The sequence below is a fragment of the Chaetomium globosum genome, genomic scaffold (assembly GCF_000143365.1).
Source record: "Chaetomium globosum CBS 148.51 scaffold_1 genomic scaffold, whole genome shotgun sequence".
In the NCBI taxonomy this organism is placed as follows: Eukaryota; Fungi; Ascomycota; class Sordariomycetes; order Sordariales; family Chaetomiaceae; genus Chaetomium; species Chaetomium globosum.
This window is the reverse complement of record NT_165976.1, coordinates 1,503,986-1,525,530: the sequence shown is the minus strand read 5'-3', so window position 1 is coordinate 1,525,530 and position 21,545 is coordinate 1,503,986. Positions and strand designations below refer to the sequence as shown.

Below are 21,545 nucleotides of genomic sequence, written 5' to 3'. Positions count from 1 at the left end.
CACAAACATGGCAGCTATGGCCACCACGGCCATCACAGCTATCACGGCCATCACGGCTCACCACACTCCCGTCGATTTATCTTCAAGAAACAAGAGGCAAAGCACCAGCAGGCAGAACAGCGAAACGCCAAGCGTGTCGTTACCAACGGTGGGGTCAGCCTGCACGGTAATAAGGGCATGGCCGTGGTTATCTCTATCGCTGGTGTACTTTGGGTACTGTAGTGGGGATCAGGCAGGCGTGGAAACACAGGCATGAAAATGCTAGGGGTTGAAGCAGGAGAGCTATTTTGCTGTTGTGGATGAAAATCCTGAACCATACCGTATCCGCAACCGCGGACATCACAATATGACTCTCAACAGGCTATGTAGGTCGCTCGAATATAAGTTAATGGGCATCCTGACTTTGGGGGTTTTTGTGATTCGTGGTCTCTTTATTGACAAAAACACCTCATGGGTATCATGTGGCGGACGACCCGTCGATCACACCAGGGAAATGTCTCCGGATAAAAGCGAAGAGTGAACCAGACTATCATACGATTCTCGGGCTGTTCTAAATGACCCGGTCGAAGCAGTTCTCAAACATCATGGACCCAATAAGCGTGGTGTTGTTGCATCTCAATCCCAACTCCGAATTGAGACAGCGGTCTTGTTGCCATTGACCCTTAGCAACATTACAACCAAGTAACGAGGTAGCAAATCTATGCCAGAGACGAGTAACTACCATTACTATACTCCCTTGTCGGCTTTTCCTTTTACCACGTTGATATAGGTATTTCAGTAGGCTATGGCATTCTACGGTGTTTATCATGCCGTTATTTTCAGAAACATGTTTGTGTGTGCCTGTGCCCTGAGGTGATCCAAGTTTCCATGGGCTGGTTGTTGTTGATGGCCGAGACAATTGCACAACCCACGCCGCGCACAGAGCTTTTTGACTGTGGCCGTCTGCGGGTATGTCTCACCCCCCGCATACACGACATTCTTGCGAGGGTAGGAACACTTTGACCACCTGATCTCATGTTGGGCTTCCCCTCTTGTTATTTACATCGTCTGACTGCCTTTTTGTGTGTCATCAATTTCGCAAGTCAGTGAAATACGTAGTTAATTGCGCTACAATTTCATCGATCGAGTCATGTCGGTTTAGAGTGACCGACAGGTTCTCGAAGCTCGCTTGTGCTCCATGCCGCCTCGAGGGGGGCCCGAAATTTCAGTGTGGAGAGCTGCAGGGATCCGTTTGCACCGATCCCACCTCCACCGACAACCACCCCACTTATATTTTCATCGCCATTTCTCTGCACTCAACTTGCCCCTCCTACCGACCGCATAGAAACACCAGAATACGCCCGCATTGTAAAGTGCGGCTAGGATCTGTTCAACCAATATGAATCCCAGCTCAGGCGGCACCTATTCAACTCCTCCCGCAAGATTTGGAATATCAATGCTCGGGTCTTGTCTACTATGTATCGCAAGGACCCACCTCAACCCCTGCTGAGCCAGCCGGGCCATTTCCAGGATCGCCAGAGCCAAGACCGCACCCCTTGCCGGCGCATGGGATAGATCGCCCACTCAAACAACCGGGAATTCATCCCAAAACGTCCCCCTTTCAGTGCACTAAACCGCTCTCGGGGTCGTCAATTGGCCGTGTCAAACCCTGGGCCTAGTGTACCCCCATGGCTGGGAACACCTCAGGAGAGTGGGAAATCTCCCTCAACTCCATCGGAAAAAGGGACGACGGAACAACTTGACTTGAGTTGTTGGTGACGCCTTGAAACCGACCGTAGCTGCTGCCATCTTCTATCTACACCGGCAGCGTCGAATAATAGCGAATCCGCGCGACCTCCGACCGCTGTGCCAGCGACCTGCCTTACTGCGCCGAAATATCCAGCAAACGCCTCCTTCTATCCTGCTCGTGCAACACCAACCGAGCCCCAGCCGAGCACCAATCTCTCTGTCGATGAGTGGCGTCGACGGAGGTTTGCCAGTGGCCTGGCAGTGAGAAGTCGCCTCGCAGGTGCGTATCATGTTTTCCTTCTCCTGCCGAACGAGGAGCGCTTCTCCCCCGGTTCTCAGCTCCAACAACTGCAGCTGCCCCTGCCAACGCTTGTCCTTGCTGTCGTCGCCCGCTTGCGTTGGGAGCTCCCACTGGCAGGCAATACCGTGTCCTGTCGGCTCTCCCCTCGCACATGCTTCCCTTCCCGTGGCATTCGGCATGGGGGCCCGGTGATGACCACTGAGGCTGGCGATCGCCTCACACATGCGCCAGTGCCGCCAAACTGAAGTCGCAGTGCTGACACGGTTTGGTGCCGCGTGGACGTCTGACCTTGGTCTTTGTCTGTGCCTGTACGGCAATACTCGGGGCTTGCGTGATGTGCCACTTGCCCGCAGTCTCTCAACATGTCCAACCATCGGGACCCGGAGGGCCCCCGGCCGCATTCGTCTACCGGCTGCCACGGGAATCTTCTGTACCCGCCTTCCTGTTCTGTCGAGTTTCGAGTCCCCAGCGTCGCTTTTGTTTCAGTTCCGCCGCCCGCAATTGCGCCGGCCAGCGAATCGTATCCGATCGGCTAACAAAGATTATAGTTTTCTGTCACAGCCCTGCGAGATCGAAACTCCGTTGCCTGGCTCGCATGCTCGATTTCCGGCATCCAATCCCTCGGTCCAATTCAAGTCTGGCCCCTCTCCCGGCCACACATACAGCAACCCCCCCTAATAACGACACCGCACCGCAACCCGACGCAACGCATCTGCCGGCCGGCCGCCCGCATTTGAAGCCCTGTACGCCGGAACGAAGAAGTAAATCGAATGCGTGGCGTTGTCACGGTCCCGTCACACCCTTCAACAACCCAAATTGGCGGTTGACGCCTGCAGCAGGGCAGCAGCGCAGAGTTCCGTAATTCCGGGAATACACTGTGTCGGGCCCGGCGCCTGTTTGCCACGGCCACCCATGACTTCCCCATTAGAACCGGTCGCATCCCGACCCTCTTCGGGCGTGGCCTTTCCTCCTCAAAGGATGCCGTCGCGGTCGAGGACACAAAGCATATCCAGCGACCGGCCGTCGACCGTCGCACATAGCCTGATGTCGCCTCCGCTGTCAGTGTCACCTGAACCGGCTTTCATCGCCTCATCGGCCGCCTCGCAGATTGTCACCAACGACCACGACAGCCATGCCGAAACATGGTACGACCAGCATGGCATCGAGCCATCAGGCGAGCCCGCTATCGTATCGCCCGCCGCGTTGCAGCTGATCAACAACTTCCTGGACCAGTTGCTCTTCAACTTCCTTTGCGTTTCGCGCACCACCACGCTCTCCGCGCTGCGCCCGGCCGTGGCCGAGGTGTTGAAGCCTAAACTCGCCAAGGACGCCGTCAACCAGGCCGACGAGGAACTGCGAGAATATCTCGGTGGGGACGATGAAGATGGCAACCAGCCGCACGCTCGCGACCCTGGATCGCCGTCTGATTGGGATCTGGAATTGGCCTGGAAAAGGACCCGCCTCCGCTGCATGGTCTATTCATCGCTGGGAGACATGGAGGAAGAGGATGAGGATTATTACATGGAGCAAGGGCATCTCGATACCGCCCCTGATGACCAGTTGTTCGAGGCCGTTTCACCTGCTGTCGCCATCTTCTTGACGTCCATTCTGGAATTCATGGGCGAACAGGCTCTAATTGTCGCCGGCCAAGCTGCCTATCACCGCCTGCGCTCCAAATATGACAAGGAGCTCAAGGAAGGCTCGCGGAGCCCTACGGGTGTTGCGGACAAGATCGTGGTCGAAGACCTCGATATGGAGCGTGTCGCGCTCGACCGAACGCTGGGTCGACTTTGGCGGTCGTGGAAGAAGAAGATCCGGTCGCCCGGCATTAGCTCCATGGATCGCCTAGCTAGATCTTACTCGAGGGATTCTCTGCACTCTGCATCTGGTCATTTGCGCTCCCCTAGCAGCGCCGCCGAGCTCGCCGTTCCAGCCACCGTTCCTGAGCCTCATGCAGAGTCCGATGCTAGACCCTGCGCGGCGGCCGAACAAGCGCCAAGTGATCCTTTGGATGAAGATCCGGATTCTCGGGAATCCTTGGAAGATCACATAATTGCAGCCGACATACCTTTACCTCTGGGGCCGAATGACGTTGCAGAAATTGAGGTTCCTGGTCTTGCTTTTGATAGCGACGACGAAGGCGAGGATGTTGATGCGGAAGAGGAAGTCGCGCCGGTTCGACCAAAGAGTATGATAATACTATCAATGGGCGCGATACCCGACGTGCTGGCACCCAACCCATCCTGGCCGCAGGTGGCCCGTAAACGCTCAAACTCAGTTCCAGCGGTTTCTCGCGCCCGCTTTGCCACGGTCGTCAAACCCCAGCCAGGGGAGTCGAGCGAAATGCACCCCCCTACGACGGAAGATCCTGACTCAGCCGATATTGCAACTCCGATTTCAGCAACAAGACCATCGGAAACATCGGCCGCCGAAGCCTCGACAGTCAAGGGTGGGATCGTTGACGGCGAAAAAGCCGCCGAGGAGGATGACATGAGGGATGATGATGACGACGAGGTGTCTATTGAAGAACCACGAATCGTCAGATCATCGAGGGTTTCAATCCTCGGCCGAAGTCCGTCAACAACATCTTCCGAGCCTGGAAAGCCTACTGCCATCAACACCAACCTGCCGGTTCGCACGCCAAGCATACATTCCGCCCGTTTGATCGAAGTAACCAGCCCCCGTAGTCCGGCGGTGGGTTCGCGACGCAATTCGGTCGTCATTGCGGAGTCGGCCCGCCACTCCAGCCCGTCACGCGCCAGTCGCACGGTCACCCCGCCGGCTCCAGAGGATCGATCAGAGCAGCTTTTTGATAGCAGCTCAAGTGGCAGGTTGGCTGTCAGTCAGGGAGCTAGGTCTGGGCTGGTGGCAAGCGCCTCTATTTCCGAGACTGAAGAGCCTACCGATAGGAACTATGCTGTTTCACCGATCACACCTGTCACTCCCGCTGTTCGAGCAGGAATTAGCCTGCCGACCGTCCCAGAGCCAGTGACAAAGGACCGGTACGAATCAGTGGATACGGCCGCGGATGGTTATATACCGGAGCCTTCCACGCCCCCCAAACCTATCTCAAAAGTCAGCGTATTGCCCGCCACGTCTTCGCCTGTGTCAACTGCGTCGATAACCAGCGGTACCTTTTTCATTGAATCCATGCCGGTGTTGCCAGAGGGGAGAGAAGTTACAGGGTCGCCTCGATCAGACAGCCATCAGTATCGCTCCTCTCCCTCCACGCAGCCTCCTGCTGTCCCAGAACGAAGCGCAGGGAGGCAAGCCGTTGCCAACACGTCTGCTCTGCGCCAGCCTGCAACTATCGGCCAGGTGTCCGTAGAGCGTTCTCGTGCTCGCAGTCCGTCTCAGGGATCCTCCTCTCGGCCTCGCGAGTCCTCAACGGGACGAAACCGGCAACAAGCTTCGTCTGACTCACCGTCATCGACCAAACTGAAAGCGGTTCGGACCTCGGAAGAGGGCATGCAAGCCCGTATAGACGTCGTACGCGACTTTGAAGAACTCATCCAAAGCGACCAAACGATACAGTACACATTAACTCCTGAAAGCATGCGTGACCTTGAGGTAAGGAGAGCTTATCCCCGTCTTATCTTGTGCCATGGTGTGATGATTAAAACAGTTCTAATGTGTAACTTAGCCCCAATCCCAACCAGGTCGATCGGTCGCCGCTGTTAGCCCAGCCGTCTCGGTTAAGACGCGCAAGAGCGGAGAGGTTCGCCGAAACGGGTCCCGCTCCCGTTCGTCCTCTGTCCCCCGAAACGGCGCGAGAACGCCAACATCGGCACCTCGTTCGCCGGGGTCGGGATCGCATTCCATCACCGACGTGCACCAAACGAACAGGAACTTCAGCACCAGCACAGGTAAACATGGCGGTGTCATTCCACGATCTATTCCCCCGGTGCCGTCGAAACCCCGATCCACGAATGGGCCTCAGGCTAGAGACCCGAGGCTCGCCCGTGAGTCTATGGCTGAATTTGCCGACTTCATCCGATCGACCGGTCCTCCTGGCGGTAGCTCCACTTCTATCACTGGAACCGCAAGACCAGGAAGGGTACGAAACCCCGGGTCTGTCTCCAATCTCAGTGTCGAGACTGGCCGGATGTCCACGACAAGCAACCCCAACCGGCCGAAGCTCCAACCTCGCGGTGCGGCCGTCGACCACAAGGACGACAATTCCGACTTGATTGATTTCATCCGACGCGGGCCGCCGAGCAGCACGGGCAACCCGCGTATCCCGAGGACTGTTGCTCCATTCCGGACCACCATGGACTCGGATCAGTTGTCTTCGGCGGTTGGAGGCAGAGCCGTGGATGCCCAACTGAGGGATATCGAGTTCAGGGGCAGTCAAGGCTCCACAAACGCCACCGAATCCTCGGTGCCACCTTCCGTCCAGTCCTCTATCAACTCCCACAGTGCTCTGCTGGCTAAGAACAAGCCTATGTCATATGTTACGACAGACAGCGACATGCAGATGCCGAAGCGCAAAACTCGCCGCAATCTCGACCCGTACGCGATCGACCTGAGCGATGAAGAACTCGAAGACGACGAGGAGCCGGCACCGTTGCCAAAGAAGAAGGGCCAGGGTCAGGAGGAGAGCCTGATCGATTTCCTAAACAACTACGCGCCGCCACCAGAGCCAACCGTGCAACCCTTCAACATCAAGCAGACACGGAACGCGTCCCAGCCAAAGAAGAAGGCTAGTGCGTCAAGTCTGATGGCCAGATTTACGAGACGGGATAGCACACAATCGAGCACTTTGGCGTCAGCTCATTCTTCTAGCCCTAAGCTCACTGAGTCTAGGAGCATCAATAGTCGGGCTAGCGGGGCCAAGGGTGGCCACGTCCCTATCCAGGTGAACATACCTAGCGCCCCGAACTACGCTCACCCAGCCCGGACTTCATCCAAGGCGGCGGCCATGATGGGCGGGGGTCCAGGTGTTACTGGAGGGCGGGTGCCGATGAAAAAGTTTGAACCTCGCGAGGCCACCTCAATGTCCAGTCGGGAAACGTCAGATTTGGCCGATTTCCTAAAGAACTCGGCTCCGCCGCCTGGCGCAACACCGATGGCGAACCAGTTCCCCGGGCCGGCGGAGAGAGACGAAGCGAACGGTATATCCAAGGTGTTTGGTAGGAGGAAGAAGCCCAGCATTTCCTAATGCAATTCTCTGACGCCCAGCTTTGGGATGGGCTCCTCGGTGGTGGCCCTGCCTTTCTTTTGTACATTTTTATAGCCATTCATTGTACCTTCTAACTGCATGTAATGGGGCGGTGGGATATCTCCAAGCATTTTCTGCAAAATGCTGACCGGAGGGATACGGCGGGGGTTAATCCTCGAAGCCCTCTCCTTCCGTGTTTCCTCTCTTGGTTTCTTGGCTATGTTTATTTCTCATTCTTAACGCAGGCGCGAATATTAGACAGGCTGGGGGTTGTGGGCGTCGCCCATCACGACTCGGATATGCGATACCAAGGGGGAGGCTTTTTTTTTAAAAAAAAAAAACCGGGTGGAACAAATAAAACATCTTGTTAACCATGCATACGGGGTAGCCATACTGCGTTCGGCTTCATGATGCCCGGACTCGAGCCGGAGTATTAGACCCGCCACCCGCAACAGCCGAACCACGGAACCCGAGTTTGCCTGCGCCGTCCTGTCGACGCAGGATGCACATATGCACGGTAAGGACCTTGGTAAGGGGCTGTGCACCCCAAGTTTACCCGATAAGCTCTGGGGTGGCACAAAATGGGGCGCTGGCTTCTCGTGGGTTGCATGGAACCATTAAAGCAGGCCAGACAGAACAACGAGCCAGGTCGAAGCGCGCACCGAGCATCCCGGCGGCATCCAGAGCAAGACGGCTCGGGGACCGAGTTGCGAAATGGCTGTCGCGGCTTTCAGTGTCACATGGCCGCCGCTGCCTACTGGCCGAGCTTGCTTAGCGGATTATGAGCTGTGACCTGTCGCGTCAGCATCGTGCGTGCTGTGATGCTCCTAGCCGTGACGGAATGCGGCAGAATACATATTTGCTTTTGTTGGTTTGCCCCGGGTGTCTTCTGCATGTCTGCGAGCGTTTGTCACATCTGGCCGCCGGCCTTGCTCCCGAGTGCGGGTATGCTGCTAGGAGGTCAGCTGGCAGCAGCATTCTTACACAGTACAAATTATACATAGACTAAGCGGATAGAGGACGAGAGTGTCAGCTGCGGCGTGCATATGAAACATGCCGGACGGGCTTCTCCCGTGCGGTGGCGGTCGCTGCATCCCGAAATAGGCCGGGCTCGGTGTTGCAATTATCACCACATACCCGGACGAGGGGTTACGAGATATATAAAAGTAACCCACGTGGTTGGGAATCCCCGGGAGTAATTGAAGGCGCGTTTGCACAACGTGGGCCAAAGACAGGTCATCCGGGTTGCACATGTGGTAGAGCAGCCGATACCTGCATACTAGCCTAGCGAAGCATTGCGGAGTTGGTCCTGGGCCAAATGCTCTCTTCTCTCGCTGGACCTTCACTGGGCTGCCGGGCATCTCCGGAATATCTAGGGGCGTTTGGGGGCGGGACTTGGCCAACAAGTGATTGGAAGCCCAACCTGCATCGAGCGATCGGGATTTGCCCGACCGGCGGGACAGTGCGGCCCAACATTTGCCTGCATCATCACTTGCACTTCCGAACAAACCTGCAAGATTGGCCAGACTCGAGCCAGGAAGTCAGAACTGCTTGGACTTGGAAGGTACGGGGGGCACAGTGGAAGCTGCACGGTGGATCTGCGCAGTGCCCTCCCGGCTTGATTGGATTCGAAACACCCCACCTTGACGGCCCCTCGGGGCCTCGCAAAAGGAGCTACCCCGCAGTCGGGGCAGTCCCCGCTAATGGAGCTTGACTCGACACTCTAGCAATGCTTTTGGTGCCGGCCTAAGAGGGCTTTTTGCTTGTGTCAGAGCGGCTGCAGCGCTTCTTCTGTCGACTGGCGGATGAGATTGATTCCCTACCCTGCCTAGATCGACCAGCTGCATCGACCCGGAGTTTTGGGCCTTGACCCGCCCCACAACCATTTGTCGAGCCCGATCGATTTGTAGCATGCAACGGCAAAGTGGTTGCCGTGCTTACCCTGGTTCAATATTCCTCCGTATCTCGAGCCATCAGTGCCAATATCGGTTCCCGCCTTAGAGAGAGTTCCGAGAACGTCTAAAGGGTGGAGGCAACACACAGTGATAAGCACCTTCACTGTGCCTGTGCAATAGATACTGGAGGGCAGGATAGCCACACAACACAATGTCCTCACCACCGGCGTCCACCGATCACCGCCTAGTGGGCAGCACTACCGGTGCCCCCGATACTCCCAGTGCCGCAGCTACACCGCTCCCCCAGACCCTCTGGAGCCTGCAGGTGCCCCTGCACATCACCCATGCATCCAAATCCACCGCCCCCTTCATCGTGTCGGTCCCACGATTCAGCTATCTGGCGTTATTGCTGCCCCGCCTGACGGCCTATTACGGCCTGCCGTGCTCGAGTTTCCACCACGAGGAGATCCAACTGCGCAACCTGGCTGTGGGCCTGCTGGTCGACCTGTACCAGCCCGCCACCCTTCCGTGGAGGCTGGTGGTTGGCGACGGCCCGGAGTGGGACATAGCCGATACATTTACCAACTCGGCCAAAGAGGCGGACTTTGTGAGAAATGGTAATGCAAAGCAGATCATGAGTCTGTCCAAGGAGCACAGCACCGCCTTGTGGAATGCTGTCCAAGATAGTATGTGCTACTCCTTTCCATGCCGGCTCCTCTTGGAGCTCTCATCTCGTCTATGCGCCTGAGACGCACAAAGGGAACTAACTGACACTCTGTGGTGGCCAGATGATCATGTCTCCTTCGGCAAGGTTAACAGACGGCTGCTTAACACACCGTCTCCATTTAAAAATGTCCCCATACGGATCTACATCCCCTCCTCCCCCAACGACACCGGGGACGCCACGCCAGGGTCCTTCAAGGTAGTTCAGAATTTGGTGTCTCCACGGTTACCCAATAGTACGTCAGACCCCTTCCCCCCCCCCACGAATCTTCCCTTCCCTATCCCTAGCCTCCCACTAGGGAGCATTTCAGAATGGCTGACACGGCATGGTGGTAACGAAAGGGGCTCCGCAAACGTTGGGCGCCGCTCTCAAGAGCATGCTCCCCACTCTCTTCCCCAGCAGTCGGGACCCTGTCTTGGCGAATGTGATACTTCATGGCGGCCCCGTTCCCTTTAGAGCGCCGCTCGAGGAGCTGATGCGCGAGGCCGCGTATCCCGATGGATGGCTGTGTCTTTGTGTCGTGTTATTATGAAGGTCAAATGTTGCGTTACAGATGTACACAGAAGCACACCGGAGACAAAACACATGGTGCAAGAGATCGGATCGGGTGTTAGATGTGACGGCAGTTCTGTTCTGCTTTCTTGCATGGGAGCGGGCTATCGCTCTCTAATATATATATGCATTTGTGTTCTCTGATATCCCGAACCCTGGCGAATGTCCATCATCCGACGGCAAGCGGCTCTTCTAACGGCAACCCATCCATCGTGTATGTATCTCCGCCGTCTACGCACACCGTCCTTTATCCCCCTTTCCTCCAACATACAACACCCCTTCGTCCCGTTCCTGAGAGAGACACACAATTCGCACACCCTCTGCCATGCTTCCACCCAGATGCCTATACCAAGAAGCTTTGTATGTATTAGAAATAGTAAAGAGGATTTGACTTTCCGAGACGGCCAAACAAGTCCCGAATTTCAATCTGCCAAAACAAATAGAGACGGGAGCAGGGGAATGACCTCGTTGTGAACACAGAGTAGAATAAGCCTCCCTTTGAACAGCCAAAAAACCAAGAGGGTAAAACCACAATAGATAGCCGCCACCTTCTCCCCCATACACATTCCGTCCCCCGCTCTACCCAATCAACCAAAACATGTTCGCACATAGTGGTATCTCCGCCGCTCCCATATCGAACAAGACCATGCAAATGCTATGAAACTGGCCCCGAGGCGAGACGATAAGTGGCTTCGAACCCATTTTCGTCGGGGTGAAAATGGAAATAGACGTGTAAAGACACCCTCTCCACGACGGTGGTGGTGCATGGTAACAGAGGATGCTTTTTGTGGGCGGCCTGCATGAGGGGTCGAGGACGGCCGCCCTCGGTTTAGTCTATGGTGTTGGCCAAAAAAAAAAAAAAAAAAATACAGCATAAGATAAGGCTAGTTAGTTGTGGCTAAGGGGCCGGTGCAAACTCCCAAGAACGCCGAGATGTGTTGCCGAGAAAGAAACTTCCCCAGGTGCAAGAGACAAAACAAGAACTGCCGCCCAAAACCGCCAAGAGCCCCTCAATGATGAGGCGGTTGGGGCTGCATTGGAGGCAGCATGCCCGGGTGAGGCCCATGGTTGGGCTCAGGGGGAGGTACAGGCAATGGGGCTATCGCTCCCGGTATCGTAACCGGAAGAGATGACGGCAATGGCGGGGACATGCTCATCATCCCATTGTTGATGCGATTAACTGGAGAGCGCAGACCGGTCGGCCCCGCGACGGGCGGCATCGAAGGCGCTGGGCCCATGGGTACGCCACTTGCTGAGCTCGACAAACTGGACCCGGTTGGATGATCCATCGCTTCAGCGCTGCTAGACGTCCCCCAGAGCTTGCGTTCGATGCCTTCCAAAATTCGCATATCGACGTGTAGCGCGCTTGTTGGGGGCGCGATGATCCTGAAGAAGGAGATGGTTTTGAAGAACAACTCCTTGAGGACTGGCTCCTCTATGTATTTGTGAAGCGTGGGGTCTCGGAACACGGCCGCGAGGGTGACAAGGTTACCCCATTGGCTGTCAGATATCGAGTTAGAAACTGAGTTTTCAGCCCGAAATATAAGGGTAGGAAGGGGGGTTGTCCTTACGCATGAGCAGTTCCAAAAATGTTAGTCACGACATATCGCTTTTCCTTGAGGCCATGGAACGCTCGGGTACTCTCGATCAAGGCCCCGACCCCTTTCACTGCGTATTCAATCATCTGTGGAGGGATGTCGTTGTTAGGGCCAATGACGGGCACCACAACACCAGAGCGGAAGTCGGACGCAGGCATGGGAGATTCGTTGGACATCTTCTGGAAGTTGAACTCGAGAATTTGGCGAACAAAGGGTCGGTATGTGATGACCTTCGCCCCCCAGTATTTCGCGCGCAATCGAGCAGACAGAATTTCGTCGGCCGGGGGATCGGTAGGCTGAAACTTGAATTCATGCGGCACAAAGTCCATGTTGATCGTCTCCTGGATGTAGTCAATGATGGTGCCACCAGGCGCCCCCGTCGTGGCGCTGAGTGGCAGCGGCTTCTCTGGGTTGTATAGCATCCCGTGGATCTGGTTGAGTCTCTTGCGCAGGTACAACTGCGCGAGGTAACTTTGAAGCACATGCTCCTCAAAGCCTAGCCCTTTAGCCACCTGAATGTTTGGATATGGCATCATGTCTTCGTATGCCAAGATGTGTGACTGTGGCAGGGGTACCTCCGCAATAATGTCACTATTCGGGCCGTGTTAGAAGCAAGGGACATGGCGTCTTTTCACTTTGTCTGGATGATGACGGCCCGGGCTTACCTTTCGAGTTGCAGACAGGTCCAGAAGGCAAAGACGAGTTGATTGTCCGACTTCTCTGTCACCGCGCCCTGCCGGCCAATTTCATGCAGCCTCTTGAATCGATCCAAGCTCCTGTTGTCGGGTTAGCGATGGGCATTTGAGCAACAGTGGCAGGTGTTGGTTACGGTCTCATCTTGATCTGCAATGCAAAGCCAGCCTCCTTGATGTAAGCATAGCTCTCCAGCACCCTTCCCAATTGCCCGTGGTATAGCCCAGCTAGGAGATATGCGTAGATGTGCCGGAGGCTACTGCCAGCCAACTGTCCGCCCATGATGTCGGTGGCATAAGCAAAGTAGTCCAAACCCGGGATGACGTCCATATTCCTCTTCGGGGAGGTTCCTCCCCGGATGGACGCCCCGCCTCCCTGGAATGAGGCTCGCCTGCTGGGTCCGGGGCGCTCGGAGCCGTCCTTTGGAGAAGGAAGGCCGGCGGAGTGGGACGCTTGGGAGGGCGAGGAGCCCTGTACTGGAGACGCCGGGTACCCGTTCCGGGCCAAAGGTGAGCCGTGCGGGGGAGGCTCACTGACCGGTACCACATCGGGGATCTTGTCTTTGTGCAGGCATATCTTTCCGAGCGCAAGCACCAATAAAACGAGCGCGTTATTGATGGACCGCTGAAAGGCGGGTTTGTACGACTTGGGCGACGCCGAAGGCGACTCGGCGCCGTCCGGGGCAGGCGACCGCTTTCTCTTGGATCCGGTCTCGGACTGTGACGATGATGTGCTAACAAACTTGGCGATCCGACTCTGCGGCTGTCTGCTTATGCTCTGCTGGACCGTGTCCAAGAACAGCTTCACCATCGCATCCAGCTCGCGCGGAATTATAAGCGGATGCATGTTCTGAATGTTATCGTGGAAGCTTTTGACGTATTTCCACACCAGTACCTCACTAAAGTCCGGGGTCTGCATAGACATGACGGGCTTGCCGTCGATCGGGCCAGGCGAGCCGCTGATGCCGCCCCAGCAATCAGCAGGAGAGGGCGCGCCAGTGTCCGAAGCGTCGTCAAGTGCCATCTCCATCACGCCCACATCCCGGAGAGCCTCTTTGTCCGCCTTGTCGACTCGAAGGCTGCTCTCCAGGCCCTCACCACGCCCCCAGACTCGGAGGACGCCTCGCCTCTCTTCCTGGCGAATGGGGAACTCGTCCACGTACCTCACGTTCTCGGATTCCAAGATGTCCCGGACGAGGAACGATATAGGCCGCCACTTGAGCAAAAAAGCGGCCAGTGTGGTGTGATTTATGGGAATGGACGGGACGCCTGGTCGCACGGCGGGCCCTGGCTCCACCTCTCTCTCTTCCTCCATATTTCGCGTTATCGTCCTTGCCTCGACACTGCCAATGGGGGCGTAATCCCCACCCTCTCTCGGTGATAATGAGCCGACAGGCTCTGCTGTAGGGTGCGCTGATTCTGCCGACTCGGGTCGCTCGTCGTCGTCATGCAGGGGCTCGGCATGTACGTCCAGGGAGGTTCCATTGCGCAACATTGCACGCTCGATTCCGCTCATGCGCCGGTCAAAGGAGTCGAATCTGCTCTGCAGCGCCAAGAGGGTATCTAGAATGTCTCCTGCGATCTTGTCTTGTCTGTAGCTTGCGGGTCAGTTCGGCAGCGGGTATGGCAGCCCAGACGGGAGGCAACCTACTGCTTCGGGACGGCCTCCCGATACTTGCACTCGACCTTCTTTTCCTTACAGCTCTTGCATGGTTTGAGTTCGTCGCACTTAGCTTTTAGCTGCCGGCACATATCGCAGGCCTATTCCATCCGTGGTTAGTAAGCGCCAGCCGTTGCTCCAGACTCGGCCGGATCACAAACCTGAGATGCCCGTTGCGCCTTGCGTTTCCCCGAGGCGGCGGCGACTTGGATCGGATACGCGAGTTCGCCGTGCGACGCATACTGCGGCGGGTAGTCGTAGGGCTGAGGGTGTGGCACCGGGGTCTGCGGTTGATAGCTCTGTTGTCTACTGTACACGGGCGGTTGTGGGCCGTTGTCGAAGCTCATATGCCGCCTATCTTCGCCGTAAGGTTGGGAGTGGGGTGGAGGTGGGACAGCGGAGTGCGGCGTCACCGGCGTCATGTTATCCTGGGCGCCGCCGCCGGTCGAGAGTGGTCTGCGCAGCTGCGGCAGCGTGTCATCGGCAGGGTCCGTCTTAATTATCGGTTCGCGGGGAGGGTAGGGAGGGTAGGGCGGGTGTGCCGGCGAATGCGGAGGCTGCCTGTGTTCTTGCATTGGCGGAAACCTGTCCGGTTCATGTTGCCGTCGGTCGTCGATGGGCGTTTGCGATGCGGGAGGATGAGGATGGGAATGCGAGTGAGGGTGAGGGTGAGAATGAGGGTGAGGAGGCGGATGCGGATGCGGCGGGTGCGGAGGATGATCCCCGGGACCGAGAGGGCGCGCAAAGGAAAGCGGTGAATGCTGCTGATACTGGGTCGACGGTGGGGGATGATGAGGCAGGTGGCCAGCAGTGGGAGAGGGAGTGGGATGGAGCAGAGATACGCCGTGGTGTGAACCCCCAACTGACCATGACGTGCCAGTCGACAGGCGTGGTCGCTTGGTGTCGGGCGGCCCTTGGTCCATGGCTGGGGTCTTTATACATGCATGTACATGAATGCTGTTGACACCAAGATGGCGGTGGCCAGAGGCGAGATCAAGCAACGGGGCAGCAGGAAGCTTGCCGCGGCAGCATGGAGCACAAGCGGGGAGGTCAGCCCGCGCCTGCTTGAAAACGAGCCAGGCAGGGGATTCGGCAAACCCCGTGACTGTGGCCGTCAGACACAAGTTACGGCCCACCGGGAGGTGTTGAATAGTCCAAGAACCCTCGGCCCAAGGCGTTTTGTAAAACCCCCCGGAAAAGGGGGGGTGGGGGGGGGGGTGCGTGTTAGAAAGACCTCTGGTTCGCACTGGGAAGAGCCCCTCAACTCAATGATCGGAGTCCGCCTCTCTCAACAGCAGTTCGCCCGAGCAGGGACCCGTAGCTACGAGTCGGGCAGCAACGGGATGTGGTCTGTGTTGCGCGTTCGCGACTTGGGGTGGGCGGAGTGGGGAGTGCGAAAAAGAGAGCTCGGTCCAAGGTCCAAGGGTACGGTACGGGTTTCGGCAGGCCGGCGGTAGGGCAGCTCCCGTGTTTTCCGTCAACGTATTGCAGCCCCCAGAGTGGGATAACTAGCGTATCGGATCACACACGAAGAGGCCAGCTTGTGCGAGACTTGCCAGGCGGCGCAGCGTGATGGAGTGGTGTCGCAGGAGACGGTCAATGGCAGAAGCGGGAACCGGTCAGGCGGTATTTTGGGCCTGGCGAGAAAACAAATTGAGCTCTGGTCATCAACGGCGCCGAGCACGTCGCAGGGACCCCGGACAGTACCAGGATGGTGGAGAGAAGTCAGGGGTGTCGCTGGACAATCAGAGGCGCGCAAACGGGTGGGTCTCCACACTCCCCACTCGGTCCGGGGGGTTTCTCTCTGCTCCACTCTTTCGAGGAAAGCGGCTCCCGCTCTTGCGCCGGTTGCTTGGGTCATCGGCGAATGGGCGGGCTTGAAGAAGCGGCTTCCACACAGTTCGCGTTGGATGTCTGGGACTTTTTTTCCTTTCTTTTCTCGCCTCACTGCGACGTCGCGCGCTTGCGACTTCACCAAGCTCGTTTGCTCAAAAGTGACAGAAAACCGTGGGACGGGGGGCTGATGACGGGCGGTGACAGATACCCTGCCGAAGCCAGACCGGCAAAAAGGATGTCAGCACTGGCACTTGTGACACTGGTCAGCGGGGGGTCACCGGGCTGACAATGGTGGATTCGGGACGAGAGGCTGGTTTGATACTCGGCAAGCTGGGTAGGTGACTCGTCTTCCTCGGCCGTGCCATGCAGGCGGGCCAGAACATTCCTCTTTTGCTTCTCCGTTCTGCTCGGCAGCTGTCCCATTTCTTTTTGACGGGGATGGGCGGCCCCCGAACGAGGGTTGCGGAGATTTGATTTTATCGCCCAACGCGATTGCAGCGATTCCGCCGCATGGGTGGCGTCCAAGGAAAGTTCGCCAATCCATGGATGCCAAGCCGAAACTCGGCTCGACAAAGACCTGCAACGCCAGAAACAAACGGGCAGGGGCGACCAGCACAACCTCTGCTTCATCCAACACGGCGGGCCTCTCCGCCTTTGGCCGGCGCAAAACCCCGAGCCGTGGTGATGAGCGGCGCAGTGGGCCAGCAGATGCACTTGAATCCCACCCTAGCGGATGTAAGTATTTATGGATGTATGTACATGCACCGACAGACCGTACTGTGTTGGCCGAAGCGAGCGAGGAGTGCATCAAGGCCGCTGAAGCCGTCGCTATCCAGCCTCAAGCGGGAAGGGTGGGAAGGGTGTTCATCCCACCCGACAGACAGAGCGCCGGGAGAGGTGCCATGCATGAGCGCGCGTGGTGGGCAGGGAGCAGAAACAGCGGGGCAACCAGCAGCCAGCGCCCATTGCAACATTGCGACCCAAATTTTGGGCGCGCAGCATCGTGGACAAGGGTCAGATCCCGCACCGTGCCCTGATTGCCTGCACCACACTCGCCGAACGAGTACCATGCGGTACCGACGACCCGACAACGGGGCCTTGCGGCCGACTTTGGACGGGGGCTGTGCCAGACTTTCAGGGCTCTTCCTCTGGCGCGGGCCTGCACCTGCGGACGCACATCATCGATCATTCCAAGCACCCCATTCAGCCCCCCCCAGACTGCTCCATGGTGAAACTCTGTGGGGTAAGAGGAGGGGGTAAAAAGAAAGGAAAGAAAGAAGGCAAAACAGGAAAAACAGAAGGCACTCACCGCATCAGTGGCGCACAACGGCGATACTTTATTCTACAAACGGCAAACAAATTGTCCTTCACGAAAACGTCGAAGGGAGATCTCGATGAGGGAGTTGGAAAGCTGGGGAGATGCCAGGACAGTGTGGAATCAAAGTTCCTGCTTGAAATCAGGCAGGGCCAAACGTGGGGGAAAGCAACGCTTTTCCACCAGACTTTCCCGTGACAGGCACAAATCCAAAAAGCGTGGGTTGCGATACGCCCTCATTGGCCCTGGAAGGGTGATGGCCTTGGCAATGTCGGCTCACCGCTCACCGCGAAGGGAAGTTTGAAGCTGCAAATGTGCCGGCGGTCTGCCTCTGTCACCGATGTCACTCACGTTCGGGAATAACTACTGTGGTAAATACCTCCAAAAGACGTACCTCCCTACAATGGGGAATGTCAACACTTCAAAAAGCAGAGTATACTTATCACCTACCACCGCATGCGTCACCCCGACCGTCCGACGTTCTAAAAACAAAGCGCCGGCTAGCCTCGTGGGCAGTGACACAGGAGTCGTAGAGGTAGCTTGGACCCAAACAACCGGGCAGTTGCTCAACTGTGGCTACCAAGAGCCGCATGCCCATGCTGCCTCCAAACCCATTCACTCGTCCGGTGTGTCTGCTGATGGCTGATGGTATTATATTAGTGTCGGCCCGCAGACACGGTTATGGAACTGGATCAGGCGTCTTGTCCAATCATTTGATAACAAGGAGTTCCAAGAACGTGGGCAAGGTCCGAGGGCCTGGGAAGCAGCTCGCTTGGCTATTTTCTTGGCCGAGATCTCGGATATCAGGAACTCCAAAGCAAGATGAATTATGAAAGCTCCACCACCAGTCGTTGAGACCGGGGGAAAACATCGATCATCCACGAAGATGACAACGAGGGGGGTTCGAGGGGCCGTGGTGCCCATGTCGTGGAAGACGTTGAGTCTCACGCCACGTTTTCTCGGGCTGCCCGGGCAGCCTGGACGGCAGGAGCGAGATAACTATCTCGTGGAGCCAGGCACACCAGGTTCTGTTCAGCCGGTTGGTCAGTGATTCCCGGATCCCGCGTCGTTGAGCGCTGCCCCCAATTCCTTGGTAGCCATGAACCCCCCGAAACCCCTACCCCAAGGGCGAACATCCGTGCGGCGATAAACCAAGGATCCGTCGGGCTGGCACTGACCAGGGACGTGATCTGCGGAATTGTGGTCGTTGCTTGAATCTTGAAGAGGCAAAGTTCCCTGAAGAGCAGCGGGGTTGGCCGAGCTTAGATGCCAATCAAACAGAAAGTGAAGCGGGCAACGGACGCCATTGCCTCCGACACCCTGGGCAGTCCGAACGACAAGCGTCGAGATTCTTCCGACCAAGTGTCTCCCTCTTCAAAGTATGGTCGAATACAAGTTATACAGAAGGTATGAATTCAGGGGCGTCCTCGATACCAACAGGACTATATGGTACTTGAAAGGGCATTTCTACATCGTCACAAACATGTAACTTCCAGCCCCGGAACCATCGAGTCCCATAATTACTGGTCACGGGCATGGATGGCACGTTCCTCTTCCTTTGTTGTCTTTGGCCTACTGTGTGGTAAGTAGTGTGGCCGTGGGCCGTAGAAGAGAGGAAGACGACCTGATATGCAAACGACACCAGCATGCAAACGACGATACTCGGAATTGTCCACGGGGTAATAGGTAGTTCACCATAAGTCGTTCCATGTACGGGGGGATTCCCATTCAGGACAGTGAGTGAAAACTCGCCGAGAAGTGCCGCCCTGGTTGAGCACATGTCTCTCTGGTCGCAGCTGGAGAAAGTGGATAAATTGTTGCAGAACGGTGGTATTTGGACATTCTGATGCCCCTTTCACAAATTCCGATGGCCACCCCACGACCCGATCCCAGATTGCGACCACCAACATGACCATTGTGGACTGTGTACTGTGTACAGAGACACCCAGCGCCCAATCGGTAAACGCGGCATGCCCTGCACTGTGCGAACCAAAGCTGGCTGCTGGAGGTCACGATGGTAATCTTTGATGATTGGATGAAGATCTAGCAACCGAAAGTGACTGGAGCCGGCCGTGGAAGAAGGAGCAGAAGAGTGGACAACGTGATCAGTCATGAGGCCGGTCCCGAGAACACGCCGTACCGCCTTAGATATCCGATGTCTAGTGCAAACGGCGGCAACATTCTATTTAATATTGCGAGCCAGGGTCGGAGGGTTCATGACCTCAGATTTGGCGGAGGGGGTGGTGAGTATACGAGGAGGTGAATGGTTCTGGTCTCTCATGCATATGGATCCCTAGCCAAGAGCTGACAACGGGCTTCTTTTGAGTGGCCAAGCGCCATCATGCCCGCCGTCTGGGGTTGTTGCTTTTCTCAACACGACCCGGTGGTGTGGGTTTGGCGCCGATGCCAGCCCCCAGTGCCATTACCCCAACGGAGACGGGCAAATGGTAATTAAACCGCGGATGATTAAAGACCACGTCCTCCGGACTCCTCCTTCTTTCTGTCGGCCTCTTAGCATTCTCTCGTGGCAAAGTTCCAAGAGCGTGCCCAGCACATCTCAAAATGGGAATCGATGCTTCATCCGGTGTTTGCGACCCCCCCTGCGGCCGGGACTCCCACACCGGAAACGTGTGGCTTTGCTTTTTCCCAACAATGGAACTCGATCCGTTCAAGTTGTTTCGTTCGCAGCAGTGTTTCCCTCCGCCACCTTTCTTCGTTTTGCCTTCCGATGGTTCTGAGTCCTGGGGATCTCGTCGGCACTCCGGGAACCCTCAGATACCGGCCGGGGTGACCTGGTAACCGGCGCCGCCTTAACCGCTAACGTAGGCTCTGTCGAGGCCTCGGTGAACACGATATCCCCCCGCTTGCCTAAAACCTCGCGGCTGGCCTCCTCTAGCAAGATGCCCATCGCCAACAAGGCGGTTTCATCCATGCTCTTCTCGTCAATAGTCCTCGTCCCGACGACACAGCGAGGGCCCAAGCGATCGGCCGTTGCGTCGTAGAACTTGCTAGCATAACCGTGTACAGACCGTAGCAGGTTAGTGTCGGGGAGATGATCGCGTCCACCGTCAGGGAGATCCTCGTTGGCCCAATAGATGTCCTGCTCCGCATACCGGACCGGGGCATTCCTACGTTTAAACAGAGCCTCCTCGGGGGCCAGTTTCGGGTTGCGCGACGAGTAGCGACCAGAAGTTACGCTCAGACGGCGCTTGCTTCTGCTCACGGCAGTCTCCGAGTCACTGAGTGCCCCATTCAGCGTGACACGCCCTAGAACCGGTAAGTACGTGTGTGCTGCTTGTGCACTTGGCCATTGGAGGACATACCCGCGACGGCATCATAGACATTGGCCAACCGGCCTCGGGGCCTTTTCATATTGTCCGGAAATGAAGTCGATGGAGGTAGTGGCGGTGGCGATGTGTTCCCATCCGAGCTGGAGGCTCTTGGATGTGACGACGAGTCCATACAACCAGTGGAAAAGTCGTCAATATTCGGGTAGTGGACAATGAAACGACGTCGATACTTCCGCCCGTGAAGCGCAAGCAGGGAAACTCGGATTTTATCGGATCAACGAACGGTCTTCACGGGAACCCATGAGGTGAATGGGTTGGCGTGTGCCCGCTATGCCGTTGAAGAAAATAAAAATCACTAGGTAGTATCACTGCGAGTGCTGTCGAGGAACTGGTAACATTTTCGGGTTCTAACAACATGGAAGTTTGGTAGCATGGAAGTTCCATTGTTTTGAGGTTCGCGCGTGCACAGGCCGGGTACTCACTCAGCATAGGCCACTCACTCAGCGATAACGGCCCCGCCCTAACTACCACCTACAACCTCACCACTGACCACGACGACATAACAACATCATCACCAGCACGCCATATATGCCAACCCTCCCGGTCCCATGAATGAGCCCATGGCATGAATCCGCTCCTATTTGAGCGGTCGGCAGGCAGAATCGGACCGAATGAGTTTGCGAGAATACAGTCAACGTCGCTCCTCAGGTCTTTTTCGGCGGCCCCTCGCTTCCGGTTTGACGGCGGCGAGTATGCTGCAAACGGGACCGTGTCGGCTGCCGGCAACTCTGGG

At 56.7% G+C, this 21,545-nt stretch overlaps 7 protein-coding genes across 7 annotated transcripts in view; 4 read left to right on the top strand and 3 right to left on the bottom strand.

The window, feature by feature from the left end:
• The window catches only part of CHGG_00509 (uncharacterized protein), a gene marked incomplete at both ends in the record, with an annotated part of 1,179 nt that extends 839 nt beyond the window's left edge, over positions 1–340 (bottom strand). Inside the window, 2 exons of the mRNA XM_001219729.1 lie at positions 144–216; positions 320–340. Of these exons, the coding sequence (XP_001219730.1) occupies positions 144–216; positions 320–340 (94 nt within the window). The remainder of the gene's footprint in view (positions 1–143; positions 217–319) is intronic.
• Positions 341–2,941: 2,601 nt separating this feature from the next.
• On the top strand, positions 2,942–7,190 carry CHGG_00508 (uncharacterized protein; the record flags this gene model as incomplete). The annotated part of the gene is made up of 2 exons (XM_001219728.1): positions 2,942–5,599; positions 5,673–7,190. 2 exons carry the CDS (start codon positions 2,942–2,944, stop codon positions 7,188–7,190), a joined length of 4,176 nt encoding a protein of 1,391 aa, XP_001219729.1.
• Positions 7,191–7,771: 581 nt separating this feature from the next.
• CHGG_00507 (uncharacterized protein) lies at positions 7,772–7,982 on the top strand (the record flags this gene model as incomplete). Its single annotated transcript, XM_001219727.1, has 2 exons — positions 7,772–7,789; positions 7,839–7,982. The coding sequence occupies 2 exons, from the start codon at positions 7,772–7,774 to the stop codon at positions 7,980–7,982; spliced, it is 162 nt and encodes a 53-aa protein (XP_001219728.1).
• A 1,314-nt stretch (positions 7,983–9,296) lies between these two features.
• Positions 9,297–10,341, top strand: CHGG_00506 (uncharacterized protein; the record flags this gene model as incomplete). Its single annotated transcript, XM_001219726.1, has 3 exons — positions 9,297–9,771; positions 9,874–10,044; positions 10,151–10,341. 3 exons carry the CDS (start codon positions 9,297–9,299, stop codon positions 10,339–10,341), a joined length of 837 nt encoding a protein of 278 aa, XP_001219727.1.
• Positions 10,342–11,371: 1,030 nt separating this feature from the next.
• On the bottom strand, positions 11,372–14,733 carry CHGG_00505 (uncharacterized protein; the record flags this gene model as incomplete). The annotated part of the gene is made up of 6 exons (XM_001219725.1): positions 11,372–11,861; positions 11,933–12,550; positions 12,625–12,735; positions 12,789–14,243; positions 14,303–14,412; positions 14,473–14,733. The coding sequence occupies 6 exons, from the start codon at positions 14,731–14,733 to the stop codon at positions 11,372–11,374; spliced, it is 3,045 nt and encodes a 1,014-aa protein (XP_001219726.1).
• Positions 14,734–15,282: 549 nt separating this feature from the next.
• On the top strand, positions 15,283–17,184 carry CHGG_00504 (uncharacterized protein; the record flags this gene model as incomplete). Its single annotated transcript, XM_001219724.1, has 5 exons — positions 15,283–15,741; positions 15,847–16,074; positions 16,352–16,481; positions 16,646–16,882; positions 16,940–17,184. 5 exons carry the CDS (start codon positions 15,283–15,285, stop codon positions 17,182–17,184), a joined length of 1,299 nt encoding a protein of 432 aa, XP_001219725.1.
• Positions 17,185–20,130: 2,946 nt separating this feature from the next.
• On the bottom strand, positions 20,131–20,834 carry CHGG_00503 (uncharacterized protein; the record flags this gene model as incomplete). Its single annotated transcript, XM_001219723.1, has 2 exons — positions 20,131–20,729; positions 20,786–20,834. 2 exons carry the CDS (start codon positions 20,832–20,834, stop codon positions 20,131–20,133), a joined length of 648 nt encoding a protein of 215 aa, XP_001219724.1.
• Between the last annotated feature and the right edge of the window lie 711 nt (positions 20,835–21,545).